The sequence below is a fragment of the Eleutherodactylus coqui genome, chromosome 12 (assembly GCF_035609145.1).
Source record: "Eleutherodactylus coqui strain aEleCoq1 chromosome 12, aEleCoq1.hap1, whole genome shotgun sequence".
In the NCBI taxonomy this organism is placed as follows: Eukaryota; Metazoa; Chordata; class Amphibia; order Anura; family Eleutherodactylidae; genus Eleutherodactylus; species Eleutherodactylus coqui.
The window spans coordinates 32927761-32953976 of record NC_089848.1 but is presented as its reverse complement, the minus strand read 5'-3'; the positions used below and the strand labels follow the sequence as shown (position 1 = coordinate 32953976).

Sequence of the window (26216 nt, the reverse complement as noted above, 5' to 3'; positions counted from 1 at the left end):
CCCAGCAGGGCAGAGAAAAGCTGACCGTGATGGCATCACAAGTGTAAGGCAAAATGTTGTGTGACCTAATGTAGGGGTCCCCAACTCCAGTCCTCAGGGACCACAACAGGTCATGTTTTCAGGATCTCCTATAGTAACAACACCTGTGGCAATGTCTGAGGCACTGACAATAATTACATCACCTGTGCAATACTGAGGAAATCCTGAAAACATGCCCTGTTGGGGCTCCATGAGGACTGGAGTTGGGGAACACTGCCCTAATGTATATGGAACTGTAGGGCGGGCCCTAAAGTGAATTCTGTTGGTGGGCCCTAGGTATCCCAGTCCGACCCTGGTACGGTACAATATATTTTGTTATTTAAGCCCATATTGAGTTTCCTAAAACTACGTTTTTGCAGGTTTTTTAATACACAATCGTGAAACTATGCAAAATTGTTAAGTGGTCGCTAAACAGTGAAACGAGCCTGAAATGACAACCATTTTTAAAGATTTCACCGCCCCATTCTCCAAAAATAAAATAAATAATTACAGAGAAGAAAAGCAAAAAAATGTCCGCCTTGTGTTTGAGTCCGTAATTCTAGGAAATGGTGATAAATCCCCTGAATGCGCCGGTCGCCCTCACACCCGCAGTAATTCTTCCTCGCACGTTATGAGCTTTAATTTTCGATCACTGCTCCAATACGCAATCCTAACTGAGACATTTCAACTCATAAGGGAGCCGGATTATGAAACGCTTTGTCCGCATTTCATTTTGCACTTTGTGGGAGAAGCATCACATTGATTTTTCTCTTTTTTTTCCCTTTGACATGGGCACATTACAGAATGGAGCACTTAAACTGCTCTGCTATTTCAAGAGGGGGAAGCAGAGAACTGGGAGATTTGTCATATCTCTGCTTTAAATAACATTTTCTCTTTTCAGTAAAAAAAAAAAATGCCCCTTTCGGAAAGTTTGTATATAAACAGGAAAAAGAAAGCCTGAGTATTTTATGAGCCGTCGCAGTTTACCATGTTTTGTCGGTGGTCCGGGAGCCTTCCTGTCTCACTTTATTTAGTTTGTATTGGGTATTTGTCAATGTCATTTCATGTCTCCAGCATATTCATGTGTTGTGCTGCTAGTGTAAGCCCGTGTACGTGCGTGCGTGTGCGCACGCTGAAGGTCACATGACTGTTTCATCCTATTTGTTGGGCTAGCTTGACTTTTCCCCTTTTTGCTTTCACTGATGGTTGTGAGTGCAGAAGTTGATTGACAGATGCGTGCCAGAAAGCCCCCATTCTAGCTTTCAAAGACTACATATGACGGATTGTGATCTTTCAGCTCAGCAGCAGGACACGGGGACCATGCAAGCTGTAATTGGTCAGGTATCGTGGCAGCCATTTCTCAACTACCTTTTTATGTATTTCTTTCTTATTCCCAGCCTTACCCAGCTTGCTCCTTCTGATTCATGTCATTTATATTTACCACCATTTTTCTGTATCTTTGACCGCCCGGAGGCTGGAAACTTGACATGCACTTATAGACCTTTCATTTAAAAATCGTATTACAATACATTCCAGTGCTTGTACAAACAAATGCAAACTGGAAGAAGTGATAGTAAAATGTACTTGGAATGTTATATATCATATTATCATATCTATCGCTCCTTGGATTAGGACTGATACTTCACTGCAGAAGAGAATAAAATATTGAAAAATAAATATGTTCGCCTCTTATTTATATTGTAAGAATGTTTATTCCCAGTGAAGAATACATAAACATGTTTACTATATATATATATTACATGAGCATATATATATATATATATATATATATATATATATATATACATACGCAGAGTATATAAACCAGTGGCATGTGATTGTACTTATTATAGCAAGTGGTCCTCTGCTGTTGTAAAAGGGGGGTGGCAGGCGAATGAAGCCCTGCTAGAATCTGAGAGGTCCAGGTGGTCTGCTGAAGCCTCCTAATGCGATCCAGCACAACAGCTTTAATAAACAGCTCTATTTAGTTCTCTCCTCCCCGTATCCAGGGAGGTGAACAGGTCTGGCTCTGCTGTGATGAAATGCCGGATGAATATCTCTCAGAGGCCTCACCAGCTGATTTTTAAAGCTTTACCATTTCGCCGTCTTTTGTCTTCCGAATGGGTCAGTGAGTCCTTGTCTTACTTCAGAGATATTTCTGATAAGTGTAATGTATGATGTTTCTCTTTTCCTTTGTGTCTGCTTATATATATATATATATACCTCCATGGATAAAAAAGTATATATTGCAATCCTTTGATTTGGGATGCTTTCATAGAGTAGTAAATGATAAATCAGCACCTCGGAGAACAGAATCTGCTTCTTTGTCAATTGTTGTAGCAAGTTTGAAGAATTTAAAACAATATTTAGAAATCAATTTTCCAGTTACTGCGGCTTATTATGAGTTTTCATGATGGTTTTTATAGTACTTTATGGGAGATGAATTGGGCAGCTGTACAATAATAGATTTTCTCAGGTTGGAAGAAGCTAATGTTTACTAATGGTGGCTACGAGTGTGAATTCCCCTGTTGTAGCTTATTACAATTATTGTCAAAAATTGTGACAAATTGGCATAAAACCACATCCTGAATGCATTTGATTTATATGTACTGAAAGCTGCAGCAATTATGTGGTTATCAGGGCTATTTAAGAAAAAGCGGATTTTTTTTCTCCATTTTATATTTCTATTTTATGCGTCACAAATACGGTCCCAAATGTCTTTTATTTGGAAGAGTCTACATAATATTATAATCTCGCTTTATTTGATGGTACAAGTTAGGAGGCTGAATTGCTGTACATTCTTCTATACTGTTTAATGGACTGTAAACTTTATAACACCGGACCGCAGTGTATTGCAATGAAGGGCTCTGGACTGATGCCCATCACCTGTGTAGAGCGATATCAGTAAGAGGGGGTCTAATAAGCTGCTTTGTATGATACTTTACAGCACATTTAGTTTAGATCGTACTTTTTAGGTTTAACTCAGATGCAAAACATGTCACATAACCGAATGCCTCTTGTGAATAACTAACCGTCTGAAAACAGTCATCCGTTAATGGTGCAACAGTATCAGAAATAGAGCTAAAGTTCTGGAGGTTACCCGACTAATAATGTACAGTAAACACAAAGGAAATCCCCCCTGCCTGCCCAGATTACTGCATGACTTTGTAAGGGAAGTATATGGAAGTTTTAAGGATGAGTGCAAATTCCATTGATCCAGAGTGTTAATACAGTATTAAAAATATATAGGACGGGGCCAACAGGGTTATGTAGTCCATGAAGATTGTTACAGGTCTTATAGGGTCCTTAGTAAAGAGTAAAACCCAAAGTTTCCTCATGCTAATCTCATACCTAGGACTGATACTTTGCTCTTCTGGTCACATGGCTTGGAGACTTTTTTCTATGGAATTGAGTTGGGAACAATTTTGGATGGACTTTGGAGCATTGGGAATGTACACTATGGTTGCTGCATAGGAAGAATATATATATATATATATATATATATATATATATATATATATATATATATATATATATATGTTTGTGTGCATATAAGTGTATTTTACATTGAGTTAGATCACCTTGTGTAATGACAGCATTAATGCCAGTGGGGAAAATCCCCCCTTAACTGAATGTAAGAATTAATACTGACTGTCTAGAATACAAGTGACACAAATTCATGGATTATTCAGACTTGTTTTACATCCAACACATATATATATATACTCTAATGAGCTATTTAATACAATATCATGCTTCCCCTCCATGTCAGAATTATTTATTACAGCTTCATATGAACAAGCTAAAAGTTACATTTTCTGTGCAGAACTAGATGGGAAGATAACAATGTATAATTTTCTCATTGCACAGTCGGTCCAGTTACAATACAAGGTGTAGAGCTAGCGATTACATTTACAGGAACCCCCTATGTGCAATGGGGAAAGGGTGCATCTAATGTCAGAAAGGTTAGATTTATTACTGACAAACTTTGACTCGTCATTCCAGCTTATATTAAGTACCCTGTTTCCCTGAAAATAAGACATACCCTGAAAAATAAGACATAGCATGAATTTCCAGAATTTTTGAGGATGCAAAATGATTTTTCAGGCTTTTTGAGGATGCTTGAAATATAAGCCCTACTCCAAAATTAAGCCCTGCTAACATTTAATTTAAAAAGTCAATTTAAATAGTGTCCAGGCAGCTATACATGTAAAAAAGTTAAACCTTTTTGAGCAAAAATTAATATAAGACACTGTCTTATTTTCGGGGAAACACGGTAGGTGACAATTACTATGTGAATCAGCAATACATTTGTTACCAGCAAGAAAAATAACAAAAATCATGTTTTTTATTTTTTTTCTAGATTTATAACATTGATAAAATGATAAAAACAATAAAATCCTAATAAAGAGTCCAAGAAGATACTGAAAAGCAAATATTTACAAAAATGCATGTATATGCTTATAAAGGAAATGCAACAAAGATCAACAAACACTGAAATGAATCTGCAGAATAGGAAGATGAGATAAAAGGAAGGAGAATGCTAAAGAACCTTTCCATTTCTCCCCCTTTGGTTCCTCCTGCCTCTCCCATGGAGGGACCTGGTCCTTTGAGTGACAGGTTACTTCATCAGCCTTACAGCCCTCCTGTTTTTCTCTCATCTCGTGCAGACAGGTCACTGTGTCCAATCACCCTTCTGGCTCCTAATTCCCCAGGGACGCCGCAGCCTGCCATCTTGATCCCGAGGCCTTTAGGGCCTCTGCTGGCTGCACATTTCTATGTTCACTGGCTTTTGGAGAATGGAATGGAACAAAGGATATTAAATTAACTGGTGAGAGAAGCAGATGAGGTGAATTAGGTAAAGGGGGATGAAAGCTGGGAAGATGATGCCTCTTGTATCAGATGTAAACTAGGTGTCCTCTGTATATAATGCGTGTGATTGGAGGGAGATGGATGCGAGAAGTCTCATTTATTTGGGAGTACAATTAGTTACACTCAGTTGTGTTCACACCGGTGTATTTGTGCAAAATTAGCAAGATGCAGTGAATAGAAGCCATTCAATAGGTTGGTTCACAATGCGCGTATTATTCCTGCGCATTTTAGTCGCAGCACACGTTATTTTCCTGCGTATTTGTGCATCGAAAGAAGTCAATGGGGATGCGCAGATGCGCGCAAAATGCACTAGGAGATGCGTGCAACACTGCGTAATTCTGCAGGAAAAAGTACAGTAAAATACGCTGATTCACGCTCAAAAACGCAACGTTCGTTCCTCAAGGATACTGTGCTCATGTGCATGCAAATACGTATATGTTCGTGGAATGCGGCCTTATGGTACGAGCTAGGGGCTTTGACAGACGAACGTGTTTTTGGTTGCAGGAAAATCCCACCCACCAAACACGGATGATAGAACTCATTGGTTTCAATGGGTTCATTCTCTATTCTTTTTTTTGTGCCTGCCGGACCTGCTGTATATTGTGCGTATTTGTGCACCAAAGAGCCCATAAAGGTCTATCGGAGGTCTATCTGCACGTGCGGGTATATGTTAAACGCTGTGTATACCCATGATCACGGCGCTTTGTTAGGCTAATTATACTGTAAAATCAGGGGGGTGATTCCCCCGCCCGTGTGAACGAGCGGCGCCTGCACAAATATGCACAGTATCTGCGCAGGCCAGCGTTCTCTGCGCAAGAAAAATTGCGCAAGGGTGAGCTTACTGCAAAACACGAGCATATTAGCGCATGCGCCCAATGTGTTTTCGCCCTTAGTCACAGCCAATCACAGGCTGCAGTAGTGACATGGGACAAGACATCATGACTAGAGGCCAGGCAGGCCCATTGAAACAGGCAAGATTCTTCAAGGAATTGGGGAGACGATGGAGAAGATGAGTATATATATATATGCTCTAAACTGTTCAATAGTGGCAAATCCACAAGCAAATCCACCATGCATCCTCCTAGGCCGCCTTCACACATGGCAGAAATGATGCAGACCTTCCGCTGCTGGAACTACTGCGGGGATTGCGCAGCATTAAAGCACAAGCCATGTAGAGGGGATTTAAAACAATCTCCTTCATCCGCTGCAGAACATTTCTGCAACAAGTTTAGAAAAATGCTGTGAATTCTGAATGCACATCATGTCTGTTTATGCTGCAGGATTCAGTCCTTGGAACACAAGGGGTTAAATCCAGCAGCAGATCCGCAATTTAAAAAAGCACATAAATCGGCACTATTTAGGTTCGCGTTTGGCCACTGAGAATTTGGTACATATTTGCTGTGGGTTTTCCACTGTAGAAAGCCGGCAGCGATACGTCACACGCGATGGTGGACTGAGGCCGCTTTCACACAGCGGAGAGAATCGCGTGAGATCTGTTTACTGCTGGATGCCCGAGTGTGAACAAGTATCTTTTCAATATGGTCATACACATGCGCAATTATTTCCCGAATCGCGTATTTTTTCGCTAAAAACGATGCTCATGATTGTGTGAATGGGTGAGAAAACGCTGTCCGGGATGGCCGAAAAATGCCCATTTAGGCACTTATGCGGAGCGGGTGTGAAAACATAAAAACGCCGTCGCCCTATATTTGCTCGTGAGAAAGAGCCCTCAGTCACATGTCCGACCTTTCATTGTCTATGAAATCTGTTAGTTTGTGTTAAATCGTCAATGTAGCACAGCGGTTGGGCGCCGCGGTGGCTCCCCACACGGATACTCGTAGCAACAATATATCACGCTTCTACCTCCGAAACTAACCGCGTCCCATTAAACATGTAATGACAGCAAACTGAAACCGACGCTTATTAGTGATTCCAAATTCAAGCCATTTAGTAATATGCAAATGGATGATCACACAACTTGAGATGAAGCATTGTTTTGACACTGTCACAGAGAACAGACTCCAGTGCGCGCTAAAAATGTGCTGCTACTTGCAATGCAAAATTCTGCTATTCTGCAAAGCAAACCCTTCTAGACGGGAAGCAACATTAATATATAAGAAGTTGTCAGCAATTCTTTTAGGCAATAATGGGATATTGATTGGAGCATTTCTTTAAGGGGCCTTTCACACGGGCGGAATTTGGTTGCAGGACTCACTGCAGCATGTGGGAAATTCACAGCAAACTCTGCGCAGCTCCACGCAGATTCTGATGCGACGTGGAAAATGGCTGAATGTTGCCTGCACTTCCACATCAAACTGCACACAGGGACCTGTGGATTTGGGTGCGGACCTCTGCAGTGGACGCTTCAGCTGTGCGCTGCAGTATGTTCTGCGGCAAAATTCTGGTCTGCGTGAAATGTTTTTACACGGGTGTCGTTTTCACGCAGAATAGGCAAGTGAAAAAATCGCGGGTATTAGAACCAATAGTTCCTATAGAAACGTTGGCAGCGAGTAAACAACGCTCCTCAGACCGAGCCGTAAAAATCGGACATGTGACCGCTGCCATTGAAAAGCATTGGTTCTATATAGATGCAAATGGCAAACACAAAAAACATGCGCAGCAAAAAACGCCCGTCTGACCGAGCCCTGAAGTCTCCCGCTCAGCCTGAAGTAGGTAGCCGCAGCGTTGTCCCGCCTCCATCATGGGGAGATTGATGCAAAGTGAGGCATTTTGGTAAAAGTTTGAGTTATGTGGAAAAAAAAAAACAGATCCATTAAAAAAGCAGATGGCAAAAAGATATGAAGACAACGTAGACTTCTGTGAGCGCCACAAAGGCTCGCTGCTTCTATAGATCCGTATTGCTGGTTTGTCTCGGATGTTTCTTCGCCCCTTATGCACACGGGCGAGCACCATGCTGGTCAGTGGAGAACTGACTGATTTCACTGTGAATCTGTGCGCATGTTAACACGCGTGTCAGGCTTGTACGAACCGCGTGAAAAAAACAGAGCACGGGCCAATTGATGTCATTTAAACGCCCATTGGGGTGTGAAATAAATGGAACGCACTCACAAAGTATGCGAGTGCATTCCACCTGTTCCCCACATATTGAATGGGTGATGTGGTCGGCGAATCGCACCGCAGGAGGACGTCCGGTGATGTTTAACACGGTACAGCAGTCTGTGAATACAGATCACACAGGTGAATAGTGACTTTAAGGGCTTCTGCAGGCGACATATTTGCATGTGTTTTTGCATGTGTAAAATGTTTGTGTGCCCGATGTAAAGAATAGAAGCCTTTGATTTAGAAGGGTTCGTTATCATGAAGGCTTTTTGTGCGCACAAAAAAGTAGGACCTGCTCTATTTTTCTGCACATTAGGGCCCCATAGAAGTCTATAGGAGGTGCACAAATCTGCAGTCAATACCCTTACAAATGTGCAATATGCTGCACAAAACGGGAAAAAGAACACATCTGGACCTTTAATTGGCTAAATTGCCCTTCAAATTAGGAGTCGGGTGTTTTGCGCGCATGTGAACATGCCATGCATGCATTAAAATACAGCACTATGCGCCGATACACGTTCATACGCAAATACGTCGTGCGGAGGCGAGTATATTTGTGTAAATGGTCATCTGAAGCTGCCCTAAGGGGTCCAAGTTCTGTCAGTTTGAACCTCGGATAGAACCTGGATGTAACAATCACCTATGAATAAGCCATTATGCTTCTATGTGCAGAAGGAAAGAGGAGAAATACCACCAAGTCCTTCATATATATGGAGCCATAATAGTAAAAGAACTACAAAGCGTTAAAAGAGAGGAAGCGTTACTTTGTATCAGTGTATGTGATGGTGGTTGGGGTAAATACGATATACAATACCGGTCATTAAGGCCTCTTTCACACGGACAACAACGATATCGCACCTGTGTTCTGTGCGATATCACTGCATTTCCTCGCATTGATATCCCGATTTTGTAGTGCTCTTTTGCCGTGATTTTCAGGGGGAAAGTGTGGCTTGAAATATAAGCCTTACACCGAAAATAAGCCCTAGCTGCACTAAAAACAAAAGGAAAACAATACATTACCTAACAGGCGCTGTCTGATCTGCTGCACTTCTCCTCTGAAGCTCCGGCACATTTGTCTGCAGTCTTTAGTCAGCGCTTCCTGGTCAGGAGGTATAAAAAATCCTCCATCCAGGAAGCGCCGGTTCTGATTGGTTCTTGAGCGCCGTGGCTCAGCCAATCACTGCAACACTCGATGAACCAATTACAGCCATTCAATGTGATGCCTGTGATTGGTTCATCGAGCGCTGCAGTGATTGGCTGAGCTATGGCGCTCGAGAACCAATCATAGGCAGCTCTTCCTGGAGGCGGGATTTCTGAACCTCCTGACTAGGAAGCGGCGACAAGTCTGCAGGAGCTGCAGAGGCAAAGTGCGGCGGAGATGACAGGGCCTGCTAGGTGATATCTTTTTTTGTTTGTTTTTAATGCAGCTAGGCTCATTTTAGGGGGAACAGTAGGATTTCCTACTGTAAAGGTTGCATCGCACCGCATGAAAACTGTGTGTAATGCGATGTAACACAAGGCAAGGCTGCATAGGGAAGCATGGGCTGCAAAACATCGCAAATCGCGGGTGTATAGAGCATGACGGGATCTGTTTTCTCACAATGTCCCAGTCTACAAAACATCGTTCATGTGAAGGCACCCATTGGAAAGCATGGGCTTCACATGATTGCAATTTGTAGCGTCGTCACATCGCGAGAAAATCGTGTGACTTTGTCGCCTGTGTGGAAGCGGCCTACAGCCGTGCTGGAGTCTGGGCAGCTGTAGGGGACTCCGAGTTACCTTCCCCACAAGAAGTTCTGAAGCAGCTGTTGCTACCACTGAATGTGGCTTCTTTCTCTTTAAACTCGAATCCACATTTTCTCCTTAAATTATTTAGCGGTTCCTCTGACAGACATGGCTGCGGGTGAAACCTGTTTACACTCAGACAAATAATAAAAACCAGCAAAGTGTTCTGCAGAACAATGTAAAGGTGCCGCGGCGCAGCGAGAGGAGAGGCTACAGCAGCACAGATAGATCACCCGCTACATTGTTCTCACTCTAAACGATCACTAATTACAAAGCTGGAATATTTCTAGTTACTTCCCAGTTAAAAATAAGTAAACACAACTTTTAAAGGGCCCTTCTCACGTTTTCCCTTCCTTTAGGGGGCAGTATGTATATTCACGGGGGGAAAAAAATCTTGTGACCGAGTGCACTGACTTCTATGGGAGACTGTTCTAGACATTCTCTATGACCTGTGCAGGGCGATTATGCAGGGAGGAGATGATATGGGAGCAGGGGCGTAACTATAGGGGATGCGGTTGCACCCGAGCCCAGGAGCCTTAGGGACCCATAAGGCCTCTCTCCTCGATATAGGGAGCCCAGTACTATGAATAAAGCATTATAGTTGGGGGCCCTGTTACAGGTTTTGTGTTGGGGCCCGGGAGCTTCAGTTACACCTCTGCCAGGGATCATCATCTATTGCGAATGGTGGATCCTGTGTCAGCTATATGTAGGTATGCGGAAACTAAAAACTGGTATCTTCTTACACCTAGGACTTCTGACACTTCGGGGTTTGCTTCACCCCCTTTCTTTCAAGCTCCCCTATAGATATAGGTGTCACCTTCCATTACGCCTGTGCTGTCAGTGATGACTACTGAAAGGTTTTCTCTACAGAATAGGAAATGTCAGACTATCATTAGGCTAGTGTGAAAAATGCAGGGTTTGGGGATTTCATAGAATGTCACAATATATAATAAATGGTGACATTGAAAATGGGAGCAAAACACCAAAACGTGTTAATGCTACAGGACGTAAGTTACTCCTGTAAGTTCATGGTATGTACAAAGGGGGATCGTGGGCAACAGCTCCAATAAGCCGCTGATCAGAGCTGTTAACTCTTTAAATGCCGCCATCAATGCCGACAGCGGCATTTAAATGCCCAATCGGTGTTTGGGGGTTCTGCACTACCCCCTGCCTCTGAAAGGCCACAGGGCTTCCACTGCGGATTGCCTATCACATGATGCCTGTGGTGTGGCTTGATAGATTACCTTCAGATCGCATCCTACTGTAATGCTATCAAAGCATCGCAGGTTCTTGTCCACTCTGGAAAAAAAAATGTAAAAATTAGTTTTAAAAAGTTTTATTAAATATAAAAAAAATTAAAGGTAATAAAAGTTTAGATTCTTTCAAAAGAATCTAAGTAAAACAAAAATATACACTTGATATCGCCGCATCCGTAAAAGTCCGATCTGTCAAAGTAAAGCATTATTTACCCCGCACGGTGAACATTGTCAGGAAAAAAAGGTAAACAACACCAGGACTGCACTTTGGGGCCACCTGGCGTCCAAGAAAAAATGTAATAAAAAGTCAAAAAGTCGTATGGACTCCAAAATGGTACCAATAGAAACTTCAGGACTAGAACACCGTAAGGTCCTGGAAGAACTAGAACACCTCGCGACATCGCAGAGGACGGGGTGAATACTCTTCTGCGCTGGGAGGCTCGGCAACTTTAAATTCACCCTGCTCCCGACCAGTCTGAGTAGCCGAGAGCAGGGAGATGTCACCGGATGTCAATGGACAATGTCAACGGATAACAGTGATCATGTGAAGTAAACAAAAGTGTGAAAAAAAAGTTTAAGTTTGATCTCCTCTCACAGATCATATCCATGGGTGGAGATGAAATTGCGTATCTTTATCCGCAGACCTTACCCCAGATTCTGCGCACACGCCCGTCTCCATAATGGTGGACTCAATGTATAAAAGCCGCAGATTACCGGGGTACTTTAAAATCTCCCTGTTCTTGCTGAGAGCCTGGAGATTTCATGCGGGCCGCGGTATGTGGTCCTTAGTCACATGATCACCACTATCCAAAGGATAAAGGCAATCACGTAGAAGAAGAAAAAAGTTAAAGTTTCACCTCCTGTCACGGATCTAATCCATCAGGGGAGGTGATATTACTTACCTAAGGCCTCCGTCAATGTCCCCCGACGGGATCTTTATCCGCAGACCTTTCCCCAGCTTCAGTGCATGCACTTGTCGGCAAAATGGCGGATCACAGGCAGCACTTAGCTGTCATTCAATGAATGGCTGAGCATTGCCTTTGATTGGCTGAGAGCTCAGCCAATCAGACACAGTCCTCTAAGGAGGCGGTGATTTTAAATCACCGAGCCACGACAGCAGGGGACTGGTGAGTATATATTATTTTACACAAGCTAGGGATGATTTTCAGGGAAGGGCTTATATTTAAAATCACTGTGGGGGTTGCCGGCATCCCATTGCTTTCAATGGGGCCGTCGGCAGCAGTGGTGGCCCTATTGAAAGCGATGGGAGAACATTGTGGTCCTCTGCCACAGCTGTGACAGGGGATTCTTTACTCCTTGCGGGGAGTGCCATCATCACTGACACTGTGACAGTACTGGAATATTTACGTGCAGAACGGACCGATGCGGTTCAAACATGTCCTATCTTTTGCAGGTGCGTGAATTTGCACGCCTGTAGAACACAGACATGTGAACACACCATAGGAAACCAAGGGTTCTAATAGACGCGTGGTTTTGCACATAGGTGCGCACACAACAACGCTCGGGTGAACGAGGCCCTAGGGGAATTTATTAACCTTTTACCTGTGAAATCCAAAGCAAGGCTGCAACTGTGTGAATCCACTGTTCCAATTTTGGAACAATGGCAGATAACAGGTTAAATACGGATCAGTATTTGCCCAATAGAAAGTAATAAAAATACGGAGGTAAATACGGATAAAAAACACATGATATATACCCATTTTATGGTTGTCCTTTTATACGCTCATCTAAAACAGCCGTCAGCACACAAATATTAACCTCAGTACCTGGCTGGAAGCATCTATGGGAGGAAGAACCAGAACGGCCTGTTTTCTGTGGGAGTCATTATAGTGCATTGTATCTGCTGTTTTATATATATACATTTGTTTAATAGCAGGTTTAATGCATGAAACACAGCAGTAGTTTTCATGACTGGCTTATAGCGCCATCATATGGGCACCGATGGTGTTATTTGGACTATTTATATACTTGACTAGCTTACCAGTCGCACGTTGCTGCGAAGACAGACAGACATACATTCGTTTTTATATATCTAGATAACAACCAATCACAGCGCAGCTTTTTTAGGTTACCTCAGTGGTATAATATATAACAACCAGTCACAGCGCAGCTTTCATGTTACCTCAGTGGTATAATATATAACAACCAGTCACAGCGCAGCTTTCATGTTACCTCAGCTTTATAATATATAACACCCAATCACAGCGCAGCTTATATGTTACCTCAGCAGTATAAAATATAACAACCAATCACAGCGCAGCTTTCATGTTACGTCAGCAGTAAGAGAAATAATAACCAATCACAGCGCAACTTTTATTCTGCCTCAGCAATATAAAAAATAGCAACGAATCACAGCGCAGCATTCATTTTACCTCAGCGGTATAATATATAGTAACCAATCACAGCACAGCTTTCATGTTACCTCAGCAGTATAATATATAGCAACCAATCACAGCACAGCTTTCATGTTACATCAGTGGTATAATATATAACAACCAATCACAGCACAGCTTTCATTTTACCTCAGCATTCTCAATATCCAGGAATTGTCTTGTGATACGTTCGGCGGATGCATCATTTTGTAGTTGAACACGCATCCCGTTGCTCGTAATGCCTTTTGCTTTGGTGCTTGAGATGGAAATCAAACGATCTTTGTCTGGAGGGGCATAACTGTCGACGACGCTCGCACGCGCGCCATTTATCGTAGGATAGTTGTACTATGCCAGTAATCTTCCCAGGAGTGTACTCAACAACTTCCCATTAACTTTTCCTATTTATGACATAATCAATGCTCGTGCCAAATTTCAAGTTTCTATTACATCGGGAAGCGAGAAAATTCGATTCCGTACGTAAAATTCGGACGCCAATTGTTTTGCGCTTAAAATTGAATAATCGAGTTGGGACCCATTAACTTTTCCTATGTATGACATAATCAATGCTCGTGTCAAATTTCGAGTTTCTATTACATTGGGAAGCGAGAGAATTCGATTCCGTACGTAAAATTTGGACGCTAATTCTTTTGCGCATAGAATTGAATAATGGAGTTGGGACCGATTAGCTTTTCCTATTTATGACATATTCAATGCTCGTGCCAAATTTCGAGTTTCTATGACATTGGGAAGCGAGAAAATTAGATTCCGTACGTAAAATTTGGACGCTAATTCTTTGGCGCATAGAATTGAATAATCGAGTTGGGACCCATTAGCTTTTCCTATTTATGACATAATCAATGCTCGTGCCAAATTTCAAGTTTCTATGTGAGAAATTACATTCCGTACGTAAAATTTGGACGCTAATTCTTTTGCGCATTGAATTAAATAATCGAGTTGGGACCCATTAGCTTTTCCTATTTATGACATAATCAATGCTCCTGCCAAATTTCACGTTTCTATTACATTGGGAAGTGAGAAAATTAGATTCCGTACGTAAAATTTGGAAGCTAATTCTTTTGCGCATAGAATTAAATAATCGAGTTGGGACCCATTAACTTTTCCTATTTATGACATAATCAATGCTCGTGCCAAATTTCACGTTTCTATGACATTGGGAAGCGAGAAAATTAGATTCCGTACGTAAAATTTGGACGCTAATTCTTTGGTGCTTACAATTGAATAATCGACTTGGGACCCATTAGCTTTTCCTATTTATGACATAATCAATGCTCGTGCCAAATTTCATGTTTGTACGACATCGGGAAGTGAGAGAATTAGTGGCAGTGATGGAAATCGAACGATCTACGTGGGGGGGGGGGGGTAACTGTCGACGGCGCTCGCACACGCACCATTTATTATAGCATAAATGTACTATGCCTATAATCTTCCCAGGAGTGTACTCAACAACTTCCCAAAGTTTCATGGCGATCGGATGAATGGTGTAGTAGCGCATAAAGGACAAACAGACAAACAGACAGACACGCAGACAGACACGCAGACAGACACGCAGACAGACACGCATACATTCAATTTTATATACTTGATGTACAGTATTATATTGGCACTGCTTGGCATTATCATTTGGGCATTTTGTTACTTTGTCATTTCAGTATTGTACCGCCGCATTCTGCATATTATGGGGTATTAGTAGTGAAATTCATTAGTGTTGGCCCATGCTTGGTGTTATCGTATTGGTATTGCATGGTGTTATTATATGTGTATAATATTAGGAAGAAGTGCAGCACGTTGGGGCGTATGCATGAAGTTGTAGTTTGCACTCTGTACTCTAACTTGGAGAATGCATTTTGGGAAACGTAGCCCACTCTTTGCAGCAATGTCAGCACTTCTGTGTTGACCCCTCACCAGCAGAGCTGTCTGCACCTTGTGGACCAACTAATTTCCAGTTTTCTTCATTGTTGCATTCCTAAAGCCATAACTTTTTAATTTTCTGCTGGCATAGCCGCGTGAGGGCTTGTTTTTTGGGGTGATAATTTATGCTTTTAATGCATCATTTTGGGATGTAAAGAATGGATTCTAGAATTTTTATAAAATTTTTTCGGGGGGGGGGGGGGGGGGGAGGGGTTGGGAAAAAATTCCACTATTGGTTTTGGATTTCACATCTAGGGCATTCAGCATGCAGAGTAAATAGTGTGATAGCGCTCCTCTCCGGTCGCTACAATCAGCTGATGCCAAGTTTATACAGTATTTTTTATGTTTTGCTATTTTTGTACACTGAAAACCTTTTTTAAAGCTTTTGTGTGGCAGCACCCCGGGGGTCACAGCATTGGTACTTTTCCACTGGTAGAGCTCTATGACGGCTTGTTTGTTTTTGTGGGAAACTCTAGTCTACATTTATCCCATTTTTGGGAACATATAACATTTTTTTATCACTTTTACTACATTTTTTTTATAAACAAGATTAACAAAATCTTCAATTCTGACCTTTTTTTTAAAATGGTGTTCACTGTGTGATGTAAACATTATGTGAAGTTAATCCTGCCGGTCAGTTGGTTACATCGATACCAGATTTAGATGCTGTGTTTTTTTGCAATTTTTTTCACACTTAAAAAAAAAAAAAGCTGTATTTTTTTAATCTCTGAATGTGCAGCGCCATGGGAGGGTCTTTTCAGGACAAGTTCTTTTTTTGTGCTATTTGATGATTAATATAATTTTCAATAAATTTCTATTCAGTTTTTTTGTGAGGCAACATAAGCAAAACTTTACCATTTTCGACATGTTTTTTATTTTTATTTCTTCATGACTTGCACCATATGAGTAAGGCCTCCTTCCCACGAGCGTGACGGGCTCCGCCGCGTAATATTACGCTGTGAAGCCCGTCACGGCGCCCCCCAGAGCCCCTATACTTACCTGCGGGAGATAGCGTGAAATCGCTTCCCCGCCCACCGCCGCCGCGTCACCACCCGTCACCGCCCACCGCCGCCGCGTCACCAGCCATGTCACGTGACACGGCCGGCCGCGTCATATGGCGTCATATGACGCGCGGCGGTGGGCGGGAAAGCGTTTTTTCACGCTATCTCCCGCTGGTTACAGCGGGAGATAGCGTGAACGGACGGCTTCCATTGACTGCAATGGAAGCCGTCAGTGCGTACAGCCCGTCCTCACCCGCAGAAAATAGAGCATGCTGCGGGTGAGGACGGGAGAAATCGCGGTGCGTAATTCCGCGGTGGAATTACGCATCGTGAGCATTGTGCTATTAGGTTCAATAGAACCTAATAGCTGCGGGCAACGCAGCGGATTTTCGCCGCGAATTACGCGGCGGAAATCCGTTCGTGGGAAGGAGGCCTTAAATAATGTACTAACTTTTCTTACTGAGATTATTATAAATACAGTGATTGCAAATCTATGATCATTTTTTAGTGGTTTTTAATAGTGGGTTTTTTAAATTCTTTTTTGTATTTTTTTACTATTATTTAGTCTTTTTTTAATGCTTTGCTCTGTCCCACTAGGGGACTTGAAGTTCACAACTTTTGACAATTTATATAATACACTACAATACTATACTTCAGTATAGCAGTGTATTATATGTTTCTATGAGGCTCATCCAGAGGCTGATGCTCTTAGGCCACTGTACCTGGCAGACCTAGGGGCCATCTTCAAGCCTCCTGGTGCCACAGCAGTGCTTTGGGACACCATGATCCTAGCATACCTAGCATACCAAATCTCCTGACCTAGTCCCCTGCCCCTCCCTATGGTGCCCCACCCTGTTTGCCTTCTAATAAATGATCTGTACATGAAACTTCCTATTGCCTGTGTTCCCCACCCCTGCACCTCCTGTACCACCCCCAACCCATTTGTGTGTAACCCAATGTACCTCACATTGTAATTGTTGCAATTGTTGTATTGTTTTGCATTTATCCATGCCTGAAAGCGCTGCGGAATAAGTTGGCGCCATACAAATAAAGATTATTATTATTATTAGGGGGCCTCTTAATAAATTTGGTGCATCTTACTCCAGCGTATTTTGGATTTAGGCTGGCACTCTGTTTGGAATCTTGCAGCGGGATCTGACCCTGGCAGCAGCGCCATCCGCATGTATCTGCTTTCTTGAATCTTCATTTTGCTCACATTTTTAAACTCCCGCTTTTCCCGTGGAATCCACAGCCCATCCACAATCTCAATGGCGGACAGGCTGTGGGTCGGACAGTTTCCATTGAAGCTTCTATACCGCAGGAAAATGGAGCATGCTGCGATTTTTTATCAGCGAGCGGAAACCGCAATTGGTTTCCGCTCGTGTGCGTGAAGAATCACTTTACCATAGCATGCTAAGGGCGTATTTGCTGCGGAATCTGGAGGTGGTCGCCTGCTCCGGATTCTGCAATTCAAATCCGCCTGTGTGCATTCACCCTAAGGCCGGGCGGGTTCCAATTGCGGAATCCGCGATCGGCATCTGTGTGGACGATCCACGGTAAAACACGGCGTTGAAAGGCATGCACTTTTGATTTTTTTCTTCACACTCACAGATACAAATTGCATATTCCGCAAGGGGTAGAAAAAATCACAGCATGCTCTATTTTGCCGTGGAAATCATACGGACATCCTCTATTGACGTCAATGGAAGCGTCTAACCTGCAGCCCATCCGCAATTACAGCCTTAAATCATAATGTCTTCAGACGTCTGACGGTGGATTGGAAAGGGTTAAATGATTGCTATAGGAGTCCTTCCCAGATTATAATAATTAGTTAGTGATAATGTTGTATATAATGTGATAGGAGGGTGTAGCGGCGCGCACTGCGATGGACGACACTAGTTGTCAGAAATCTATAATTTTACAATCTTTTCATTGAAATTGCTGGCCAGAAAATAGAAATGAAAACTTGCACTTTGCAGTCCAGTCAGCAAAGGTCACTAGAAAGTGACACAAGTCCTTAAGCAAAACACGAAGACTTATAAAAAGCATTCGGCTCGTCAGCAGTCCCATCAGACCTTCGCTTTGTTATCGAAAACATTTTAAGCCAAAACAACATTATTCTGAAGATACAATCAGCCGCTTTGTGGAAACAACACAAGCGTCTCGCAGGGCTCCTCTATACGTCCATATAGCCTCTTCATGAATCGACACGATTAAATACTTTGTCACTAATTACTTCTAATAATAAACAGATTAATTAGAATTAGACTGAATAGTATTTGTGTCAGAGACCTTATAGATCCCCGGTGATCCTGCATCCCGCTGCTGGTCTTCGTTTACTAAGACTCAGCAATCATATGGTGTATCACTGGATATAGTGGTGAAGGGACATCCATGATTACATCTGTGGTCAGAGATAGGCAGTTGTGCTTATGTTTCAATTAAACTGGTGGCAGGCCACACAACTCATAGAATCAGAGAATGGTAGAGTTGGAAGGGACCTCCAGGGTCATCGGGTCCAACTGCTCAGTGCAGGGTCACTAAATCATCCCAGACAGATGTCTGTCCAGCCTTTGAAGACTTCCATTGTAGGAGAACTCCCCACCTCCAGTGGCAACCTGTTCCACTCATTGATCCCCCTCACTGACTAATATCTAATCTGTGTCTCCTCCCTTTCAGTTTCATCCCATTGCTTCTTGTCTTTCCTTGTGCAGATGAGAATAGGGCTGATCCCTCTGCACTGTGACAGCCCTTCAGATATTTGTAGACGGTTATTAAAGGGGTTGTCCCGCGGCAAAACCAAAAATTTTTTTTCTACCTACCCCCACATTGTGCCCCGTTAAAACAATCCCTTTGTTATTTAAAAAAAAAAAATCGCTTACCTGTATCCCCGTTCGGACAGTTTCTTCTTTTCTTCTTTTAAAGATGGCCGCCGGTCCTTTCCCAAGGATGCACCGCGGTTTTCTCCCATGGTGCACCGCGGGTCTTCTCCCATGGTGCACCGTGGATTATCTTCTCCTGTCTTGCATTCCACTGCCAATTACAGCCACCTAATTGGCTGATCGGCACCATGTGACGGAGGCGTAGCTACGATGACGATGTGCAGACCAGCTCTCCGGCGCGAGCACGCCGGAGCGGCCCCATTCAATAGAGCAGAAGACCGAACCGCGCAAGCGCATCTAAAGAAGGCACAAGATACAGAAATTAGTCGGAGCCATGGAGACGGGGACGCCAGCGCCGGAGGGGGTAAGTGTATAACTTCTGTATGGCTCATATTTAATGCACGATGTATATTACAAAGTGCATTAATATGGCCATACAGAAGTGCTGAACACCACTTGATTTCACGGGACAACCCCTTTAAGTCTCCTCTCAGCCTTCTCTTCTGCAAACTAAACATTCCCAGATCCTTTAACCGTTCCTCATAGGACATGATTTGCAGACCGCTCACTATCTTGGTAACTCTTCTCTGAACTTGCTCCAGTTTGTCTATGTGTTTTTTAAGGTGGAATGCCCAGAACTGGACACAGTATTCCAGATAAGGTCTGACTAAGGAAGAGTAGAGGGGGATAATGACCTCACGTGATCTAGACTCTATGCTTCTCTTATTACATCCAAGAACGGTCAATGCAGGAGCTGCAGGGCAGGAAATACTCTTTGCATGTTTAGTCCACTCTGGATAATTGATGATTTCCTTGAACAAGGGCCCAAATAGTTACTGCCTTATCAGACAATTTCTGTTCATCTAATAGCTAATATTGTAGTAAAAGTGAAACTCACTTAAAGGGGTTTTCTGAGAACCCCAAAGATTACGGTGATACATAACTTATTTAAAAAAAAGCCCTTTATCCTTGCCGCCACTGGCTGCTGCTCTGGTCTCTGTTTACATTGGTTGTAGCAGTAATGTGGCTTATTTACCCATGTGACTGATGCAGCCAATGGGGGGCCAGCAGAGATGTCATCATTGACATCTTGTAAACTCACACTAGAAGCCCACATGATAGGTTTATTGGATGTCAACAAGCCGGCGCCACAGTGATATATTTCTACTATATAGTTTTGGGTATGAGAGGCTATATAAAAGTAATTATTCGGAAAACCCTTCCAATTTAAAATTATGTTTTTATGCTGAAAAAAATCCCTCTACAGTGCCTGCCTCTAGGGGTCATCATTTCTTCCAATCTGCTGATCACTGCCTCTTGCCAAGTGAAGTTCATGTCTGGTAACAGCAGAGAGACTCACATGGACATAGCTGCAGCTAGTAGCAAGTGATTTACTGTGGCTGACTGCTACTGGTATTACATCCACACTGCTCAATCCTACTGTACACTGTCCTCCATGATGTTATTTCTGTGTATGTGCTACAGAGAGTTAGGGAGCAGAATCTGCTGTTTTCTCCATGAATAGTATATATGTGTTTCATCTTTGCCAACACTATGGGTTTGTGTCAATATATATCAATCTAGGCATTCCTAGAACTTTGTTTCACTATTTGGTAGTCTTCTAGATAAATCTGGGTTTTGGGGAAAAAGTGCCTCCTGTAAAATTTGGTGGCGAAGGGCTAGTGGTATGGAGCTGTTTTTCAGGGTTTTGACTAGGTCCCTTATTTTTAGTGAAGGTTAACATTACTGTTGCAGCATACAAGGACATTTCAGAAAATAGTATGCTTAGAACTTTGCACACCCATTGACTTCTATGGGGACCTCTGATGCGCAAATGTGCAGGAAAATAGTGCATGCTGCGTTTTTTCTCTTGCACGATCAAAATGTGCACACAAAATACAAAAATGCGAATGAACCCATTAAAATCAATGGGTTATATACTCTGCACATTGCAAATGTTAGTTTTACACATACAAATACGCACACAAATACGACCGTGTGAAAGAGTCCTCCCTTACACAGAGCCCTGAGCCTAACTGCATTGAGCACATTTAAGCTGAATTGAAGCACCAATTGCAAGCCAGACATTTTCATCCAAAATTCTTGCCTAATATCACAGATGCTCTTTGGGATAAATGGGCACAAATTCCAATGAAAATACTCCAAAATCTTGTGTAAAATTCCCAGAAGAGTAGATGCTGTGAAAGCTGCAGAAGAAGGCCCAACTCTATATGAAAGCCCATGGGTTTGGAATGGGATGCCCAACAAGAACTCATCGATGTGATGATCAGGAGTCCATGTACTTCTGGCCATACAGTGTATATTAGTATAGTACATTTTCCAGCCATATATCGCCAACATGCGTTAATCTAACGTTCAAATTTTTCCTACTTGTTCGAATGTGTTAGAACAAGTGGCCGAGGCTTCGGAGTCCAACTCATTGGAGCTCATCGATCATTTTCGTTTTACTTTTCTGATTGGCAATGAGGTGTATAATAACGGTCCACAACATATTCTTCCACAGGGCTTGTGAACTGTACTAAGGAAGAGACTAGTGCATTGCTGGGACAGTGCGCCATTATTACCAGGGGCTCACTCACACGGGCGTATGCGTCCTGCATATTACACTCATATTTCTCACATGTGTGTAATATTCAGCACACACCAAATACGCACATGCATGACGCTCTGTATGTGAGAGGCACAACGGAAAATCAATGTGAAAATTGGTACTGTATATGACGTGTGCAAAACCCGTGTGCCCAGTGTGCGGTGGCATATGTTTGTGTGAGAGAGCCCTAACTCTTAAATGTATGCATACTTACAGTGTTTATGTTACTTTGTAACAAAGTTTGATGTTGAGGACTTGGTGAAACCTCTCAGGAAAGTTTTAATCTCAAGCCAGTTTTTATTCTTGAGTTTATGGTCAGTTTCTGAGCACATAGAATAATGCTTTCATTTGTAAAGTGTATTCCTTTTGTGTCTGCATAGTCTGGAGAATTGCATGAGGGAATGTGGAGGGAAGAATCCGGTGCCATTACCACTAGCCTGTAAACAGTGTATCTATTCTTCTAAGGCCAAGAGAGATACAAACTTTCAGAAGTGCTGGATGGTAGGAATCAAATGATGTGAAATATCAACCAACGAAAGGCCATTCAATCTTTTCAAGGAACACTCAGAAAGTTCTGTTAGATGTAGAATGCTTTAAAATGTTGACAAATATACAAAAGAATATCAGACTCATTTCGGTTAGTGTCATTCATGATGATTTATCATCGAGGTCTGGAAAAGCAGTGGTCTCAAAGGTGAAACAATTTTAGCTTCTTCGTTTTTCTTACCTATTTTTTTGCAGAATGTTCCAATGTGGATCTTATATCCTTAGGGCTGCGCTATTAAATTCAAAGCCAGAAAACTTAATCTTAGAGCCAGATTTGACATGATTGTGGTTGAATTGAAGTAATTCAAGAATAGTTTGTTGGGTGAAGTGTGTGTATGAGCAACTGTACAATGCCTTTCCAGCTAGTTGAACTTGAGATACAATGTTATTCCTTATATTAGCAATATTAAACATTAAGACCAACAACATTAGCCGCCATTAAAAGTATTCATTCCCGAAAATGTTTAGTGAATTTAATTGTTTTTTTTACACTTATCAGCAAAAAACGTAATTTTAAGGGGATCTGTCAACAGATAAATTGTCTTAGATTAGGACTTGTGGGTGTAATGGTACCTCAGGAGTAACCCCATAAACCCTGATAGCAAGCTGTATATAAACCGAGACATACATGCTGCTCATTGGCCTGCAGTCCAAGTGCCGGTCTGGAACACATTCCCAACCCCAATTATTAGTTTGGAGAGGAGTAAGTTACAAAGGTTAAACCCCCTAGCATAATGAAAGTTGGTTACTGTATCTTATGGATGTCCTAATATGGAAGAGGTCTCTTTGGTAAAATATTCTGCCAACTCTACAAATGAATCTATCCTGAATAGAGATGAGCGAGCATACTCGCTAAGGACAATTAATTGATCGAGCATTGCCCTTAGCGAGTACCTGCCCGCTCAGGAGCAAAGATTCGGCTGCTGGTGGCGGGTGGGGAGCGGCGGGGGAGAGTGGGGAGGAATGGAGGGGAGATCTCTCTCTCCCTCTCTCTTTCCTGCTCCCCCCTGCTCATGGCCGTAACTCACCTGTCATCCACGCCGGCAGCTGAACCTTTTCTTCCGAGCGGGGAGATACTCGCTAAAGACAATGCTCGATCAATTAATTGTCCTTAGCGAGTATGCTCGTTCATCTCTAATCCTGAACAATCACTGCATTAGGAACAGCTACGCATAAACCGATGGGTCCACCTTTTTTGGATGAACACGGCTTTGAATTGTCAGGGAACAGATTCCTCAAGGTGGTGAACATCCTTCATACTCAACTCGTCTCATACCCGCTACAGTAGCTCTGTCAGTTGGTGCACACTTTGTGGATAAGTGGGAGAAGATCTTATAGCCATTTCCACCATATCCCAAACATGTTCAATGGGGTTACATTCTGGTGAGTTTGGGAGCCAAGGCAGTTTGACTCCTCCAACCACTCCCTAGGGATCTGAGATCATGTAGCAAGAGGAGACGTGCCAACAGCACACTTTTCAAGCTGTATTCAGCTGGACAGGCTTATGCACAGCCACCTTAATAGGTCTGATCCAGCAGAGACCCCAAATGCAGTACCAATGTAAGAACTGGAAGTGGCAGCATCCGAGGTGCAATGAAAAGATCTTTCATTCCTCTAAAGGATTAAAATACAATGTTTCAACTCAAGTACCTGAAAAAAACTCATATGACTCGAAACGGTGTATTTTCATTATATGATGACCTATGGTCCTAGACCATGCTAGGAAAATGCTCCCATTACTCTACCATCACCGGCCTGTTGATCCTAATGGTACACATATGGGATATGGCTCCATGTTGCTTGCACCAGATGCTTACCCAGCCATCCGTATGGTTCAGCAGGAAATAAAACGTATCACTCAAAAATACTGCTCACTTTCCCTAGGGTCTAATCATTGCTGTAAATTAAAATGGCTGATGCTCATAATTGGACAAAAATATGGAAACACTGCATGAAATGCATGCCTACATTACATGGGATTATAAATCATATTTTACAACACTACCAGTAAATTTTAACTATATCAAAAGAGCAGCTTAGGGCTAATGAATAAAATCCCATGTGGATCCCTCCTAATGGTCTGGGAACCATGGATATGTACTACAACAGAGTTAGTAGGTGGTGCTGTAGTTGTTGCATGATGCAATGATCTGTATAACAGCCCCAACACATGTTAACCATCATTTGTCTTTGAGACGACATCCTGCGCAGTTCTGTGGGAATCATGATAGAGCTGACAGAATTCCAACGCAGTCAAATTGTTGGGGTCCGTATGGTGGGGGCCTCTGTAACAAAAGTAGAAGAGGTTTTTCCGGTATACTGACAGGGTGAAATCAGCCGCTGGTCAATGCCAAAATGCGCACCATTTCTGCTGCATGTGAATGTACCATTATAGCTCTTCCCCTCCATCATCACACAGAAAGACCCTCACTGTTCTCTTCCTTATGACACAGTATTCCCCTAACAGTTCTCCCACCCCCTTATCACACAGGATGCCCCTAATAGCTCTACCCCATATCACACAGGATGCCCCTAATAGCTCTACCCCATATCACAAAGGATGCCCCTAATAGCTCTACCCCATATCACAAAGGATGCCCCTAATAGCTCTACCCCTTATCACACAGGATGCCTCTTTCTCATTCTGCGGTTACCTTGTCACTTTGACTGCTACTGTTGTCACCGCTCACCCCTATACCTCATGGTGCTCGCCCTTTACTCAGTGTCTGGCACTAGCAAGGCATCCTCTCTTTTCCATTGGCTGAGTGATCTGAGCGCTGCACAGTGATTGGTCCTGCAGCACATCACTCACAAGTCATTGCAGACCTACGGGGGACACAATGGAAATAAATGTGTGCACGTTGCAGCAGCTTCTCATGGTTGGTGATAGACAGAACTTCCTTCCTGACCTGCTCAGTCCCCTCGCCTAAGATGGAGAAGCTGCACAGTGGACCTGATCATAGCATTAAACTAAGCAATCAGTGAGCATTAGTGTGGTGAAGGGAGCCTTTGGGCCCCCCTGACTCATGGGTTGGGTCACATTTGTGATGCTTGCAACCCTTATAGCTACTCCACTGTTAGGAGTTTATTTATACTGACTAGAGATGGGCAAGCGTACTCGGTTCAGGTGTTTTTGCACTCGAGCTCGAGCACTGCTTTTTCCGAGTAACTGACTACTCGGACAAAAAGATTTGGGGGGCGCCGGGGGTGAGCGGTTGCAGAGGGAAGTGGGGGGGAGAGAGAGAGAGCTCCTCCCTGTTCCCCACTACTACCCCCCACTCCACCACGCCACCCCCCGGCGCCCCCCGAATCTTTTCATCCGAGTAGTCAGTTACTCGGAAAAAGCGGTGCTCGAGTGCAAAAACACCCGAAACGAGTACGTTCACTCATCTCTAATACCGACTCATTTTTATTTATTTTTATCCTCAGAGAACCCCTTTAAGGATTAGTCACTCTCACAATGTACTAGGTGAAGTTTCTTCAAATGAAAAATCCCTTTCAACACACAACATACATCTCTGCCACAAACAATGCTGTTAGCCCTGTACTCGCTGCTCCGCACTCCAGCACTGTCCTCCTGCATCTGCTCCACTTGTGTGCTGTGCTGCTATGCAATGAGCATGCACTGATGGCAATGTCATTTGATCCCAGCAGTGTATCTACGCAGGCAGGGACCTCCAGACCAAAGCTCAGTTCCAGTGTCATGTTGTTTCAGTTTCACAACCATACATGTTGCTTCAGCACTGCAGTCTTTACTTCTCCAGGTTCTGGGTTCTGTTACTGTGCAATATGACGCCCTCTAATGGGCTGGTTCTAATGGGCTCATCAAGGCTTGCTGGGTAAACCTCAGTGTTGGCTTAGAG

General features: G+C 43.0%; 1 protein-coding gene across 1 annotated transcript in view; it reads left to right on the top strand.

The window, feature by feature from the left end:
* Positions 1–1269: 1269 nt before the first annotated feature.
* POU6F2 (POU class 6 homeobox 2) overlaps positions 1270–26216 on the top strand; it is a 558245-nt gene continuing 533298 nt past the window's right edge. The window contains exon 1 of the mRNA XM_066584657.1: positions 1270–1359. Within this exon, the coding sequence (XP_066440754.1) occupies positions 1294–1359 (66 nt within the window). The 5' untranslated portion in view covers positions 1270–1293. The remainder of the gene's footprint in view (positions 1360–26216) is intronic.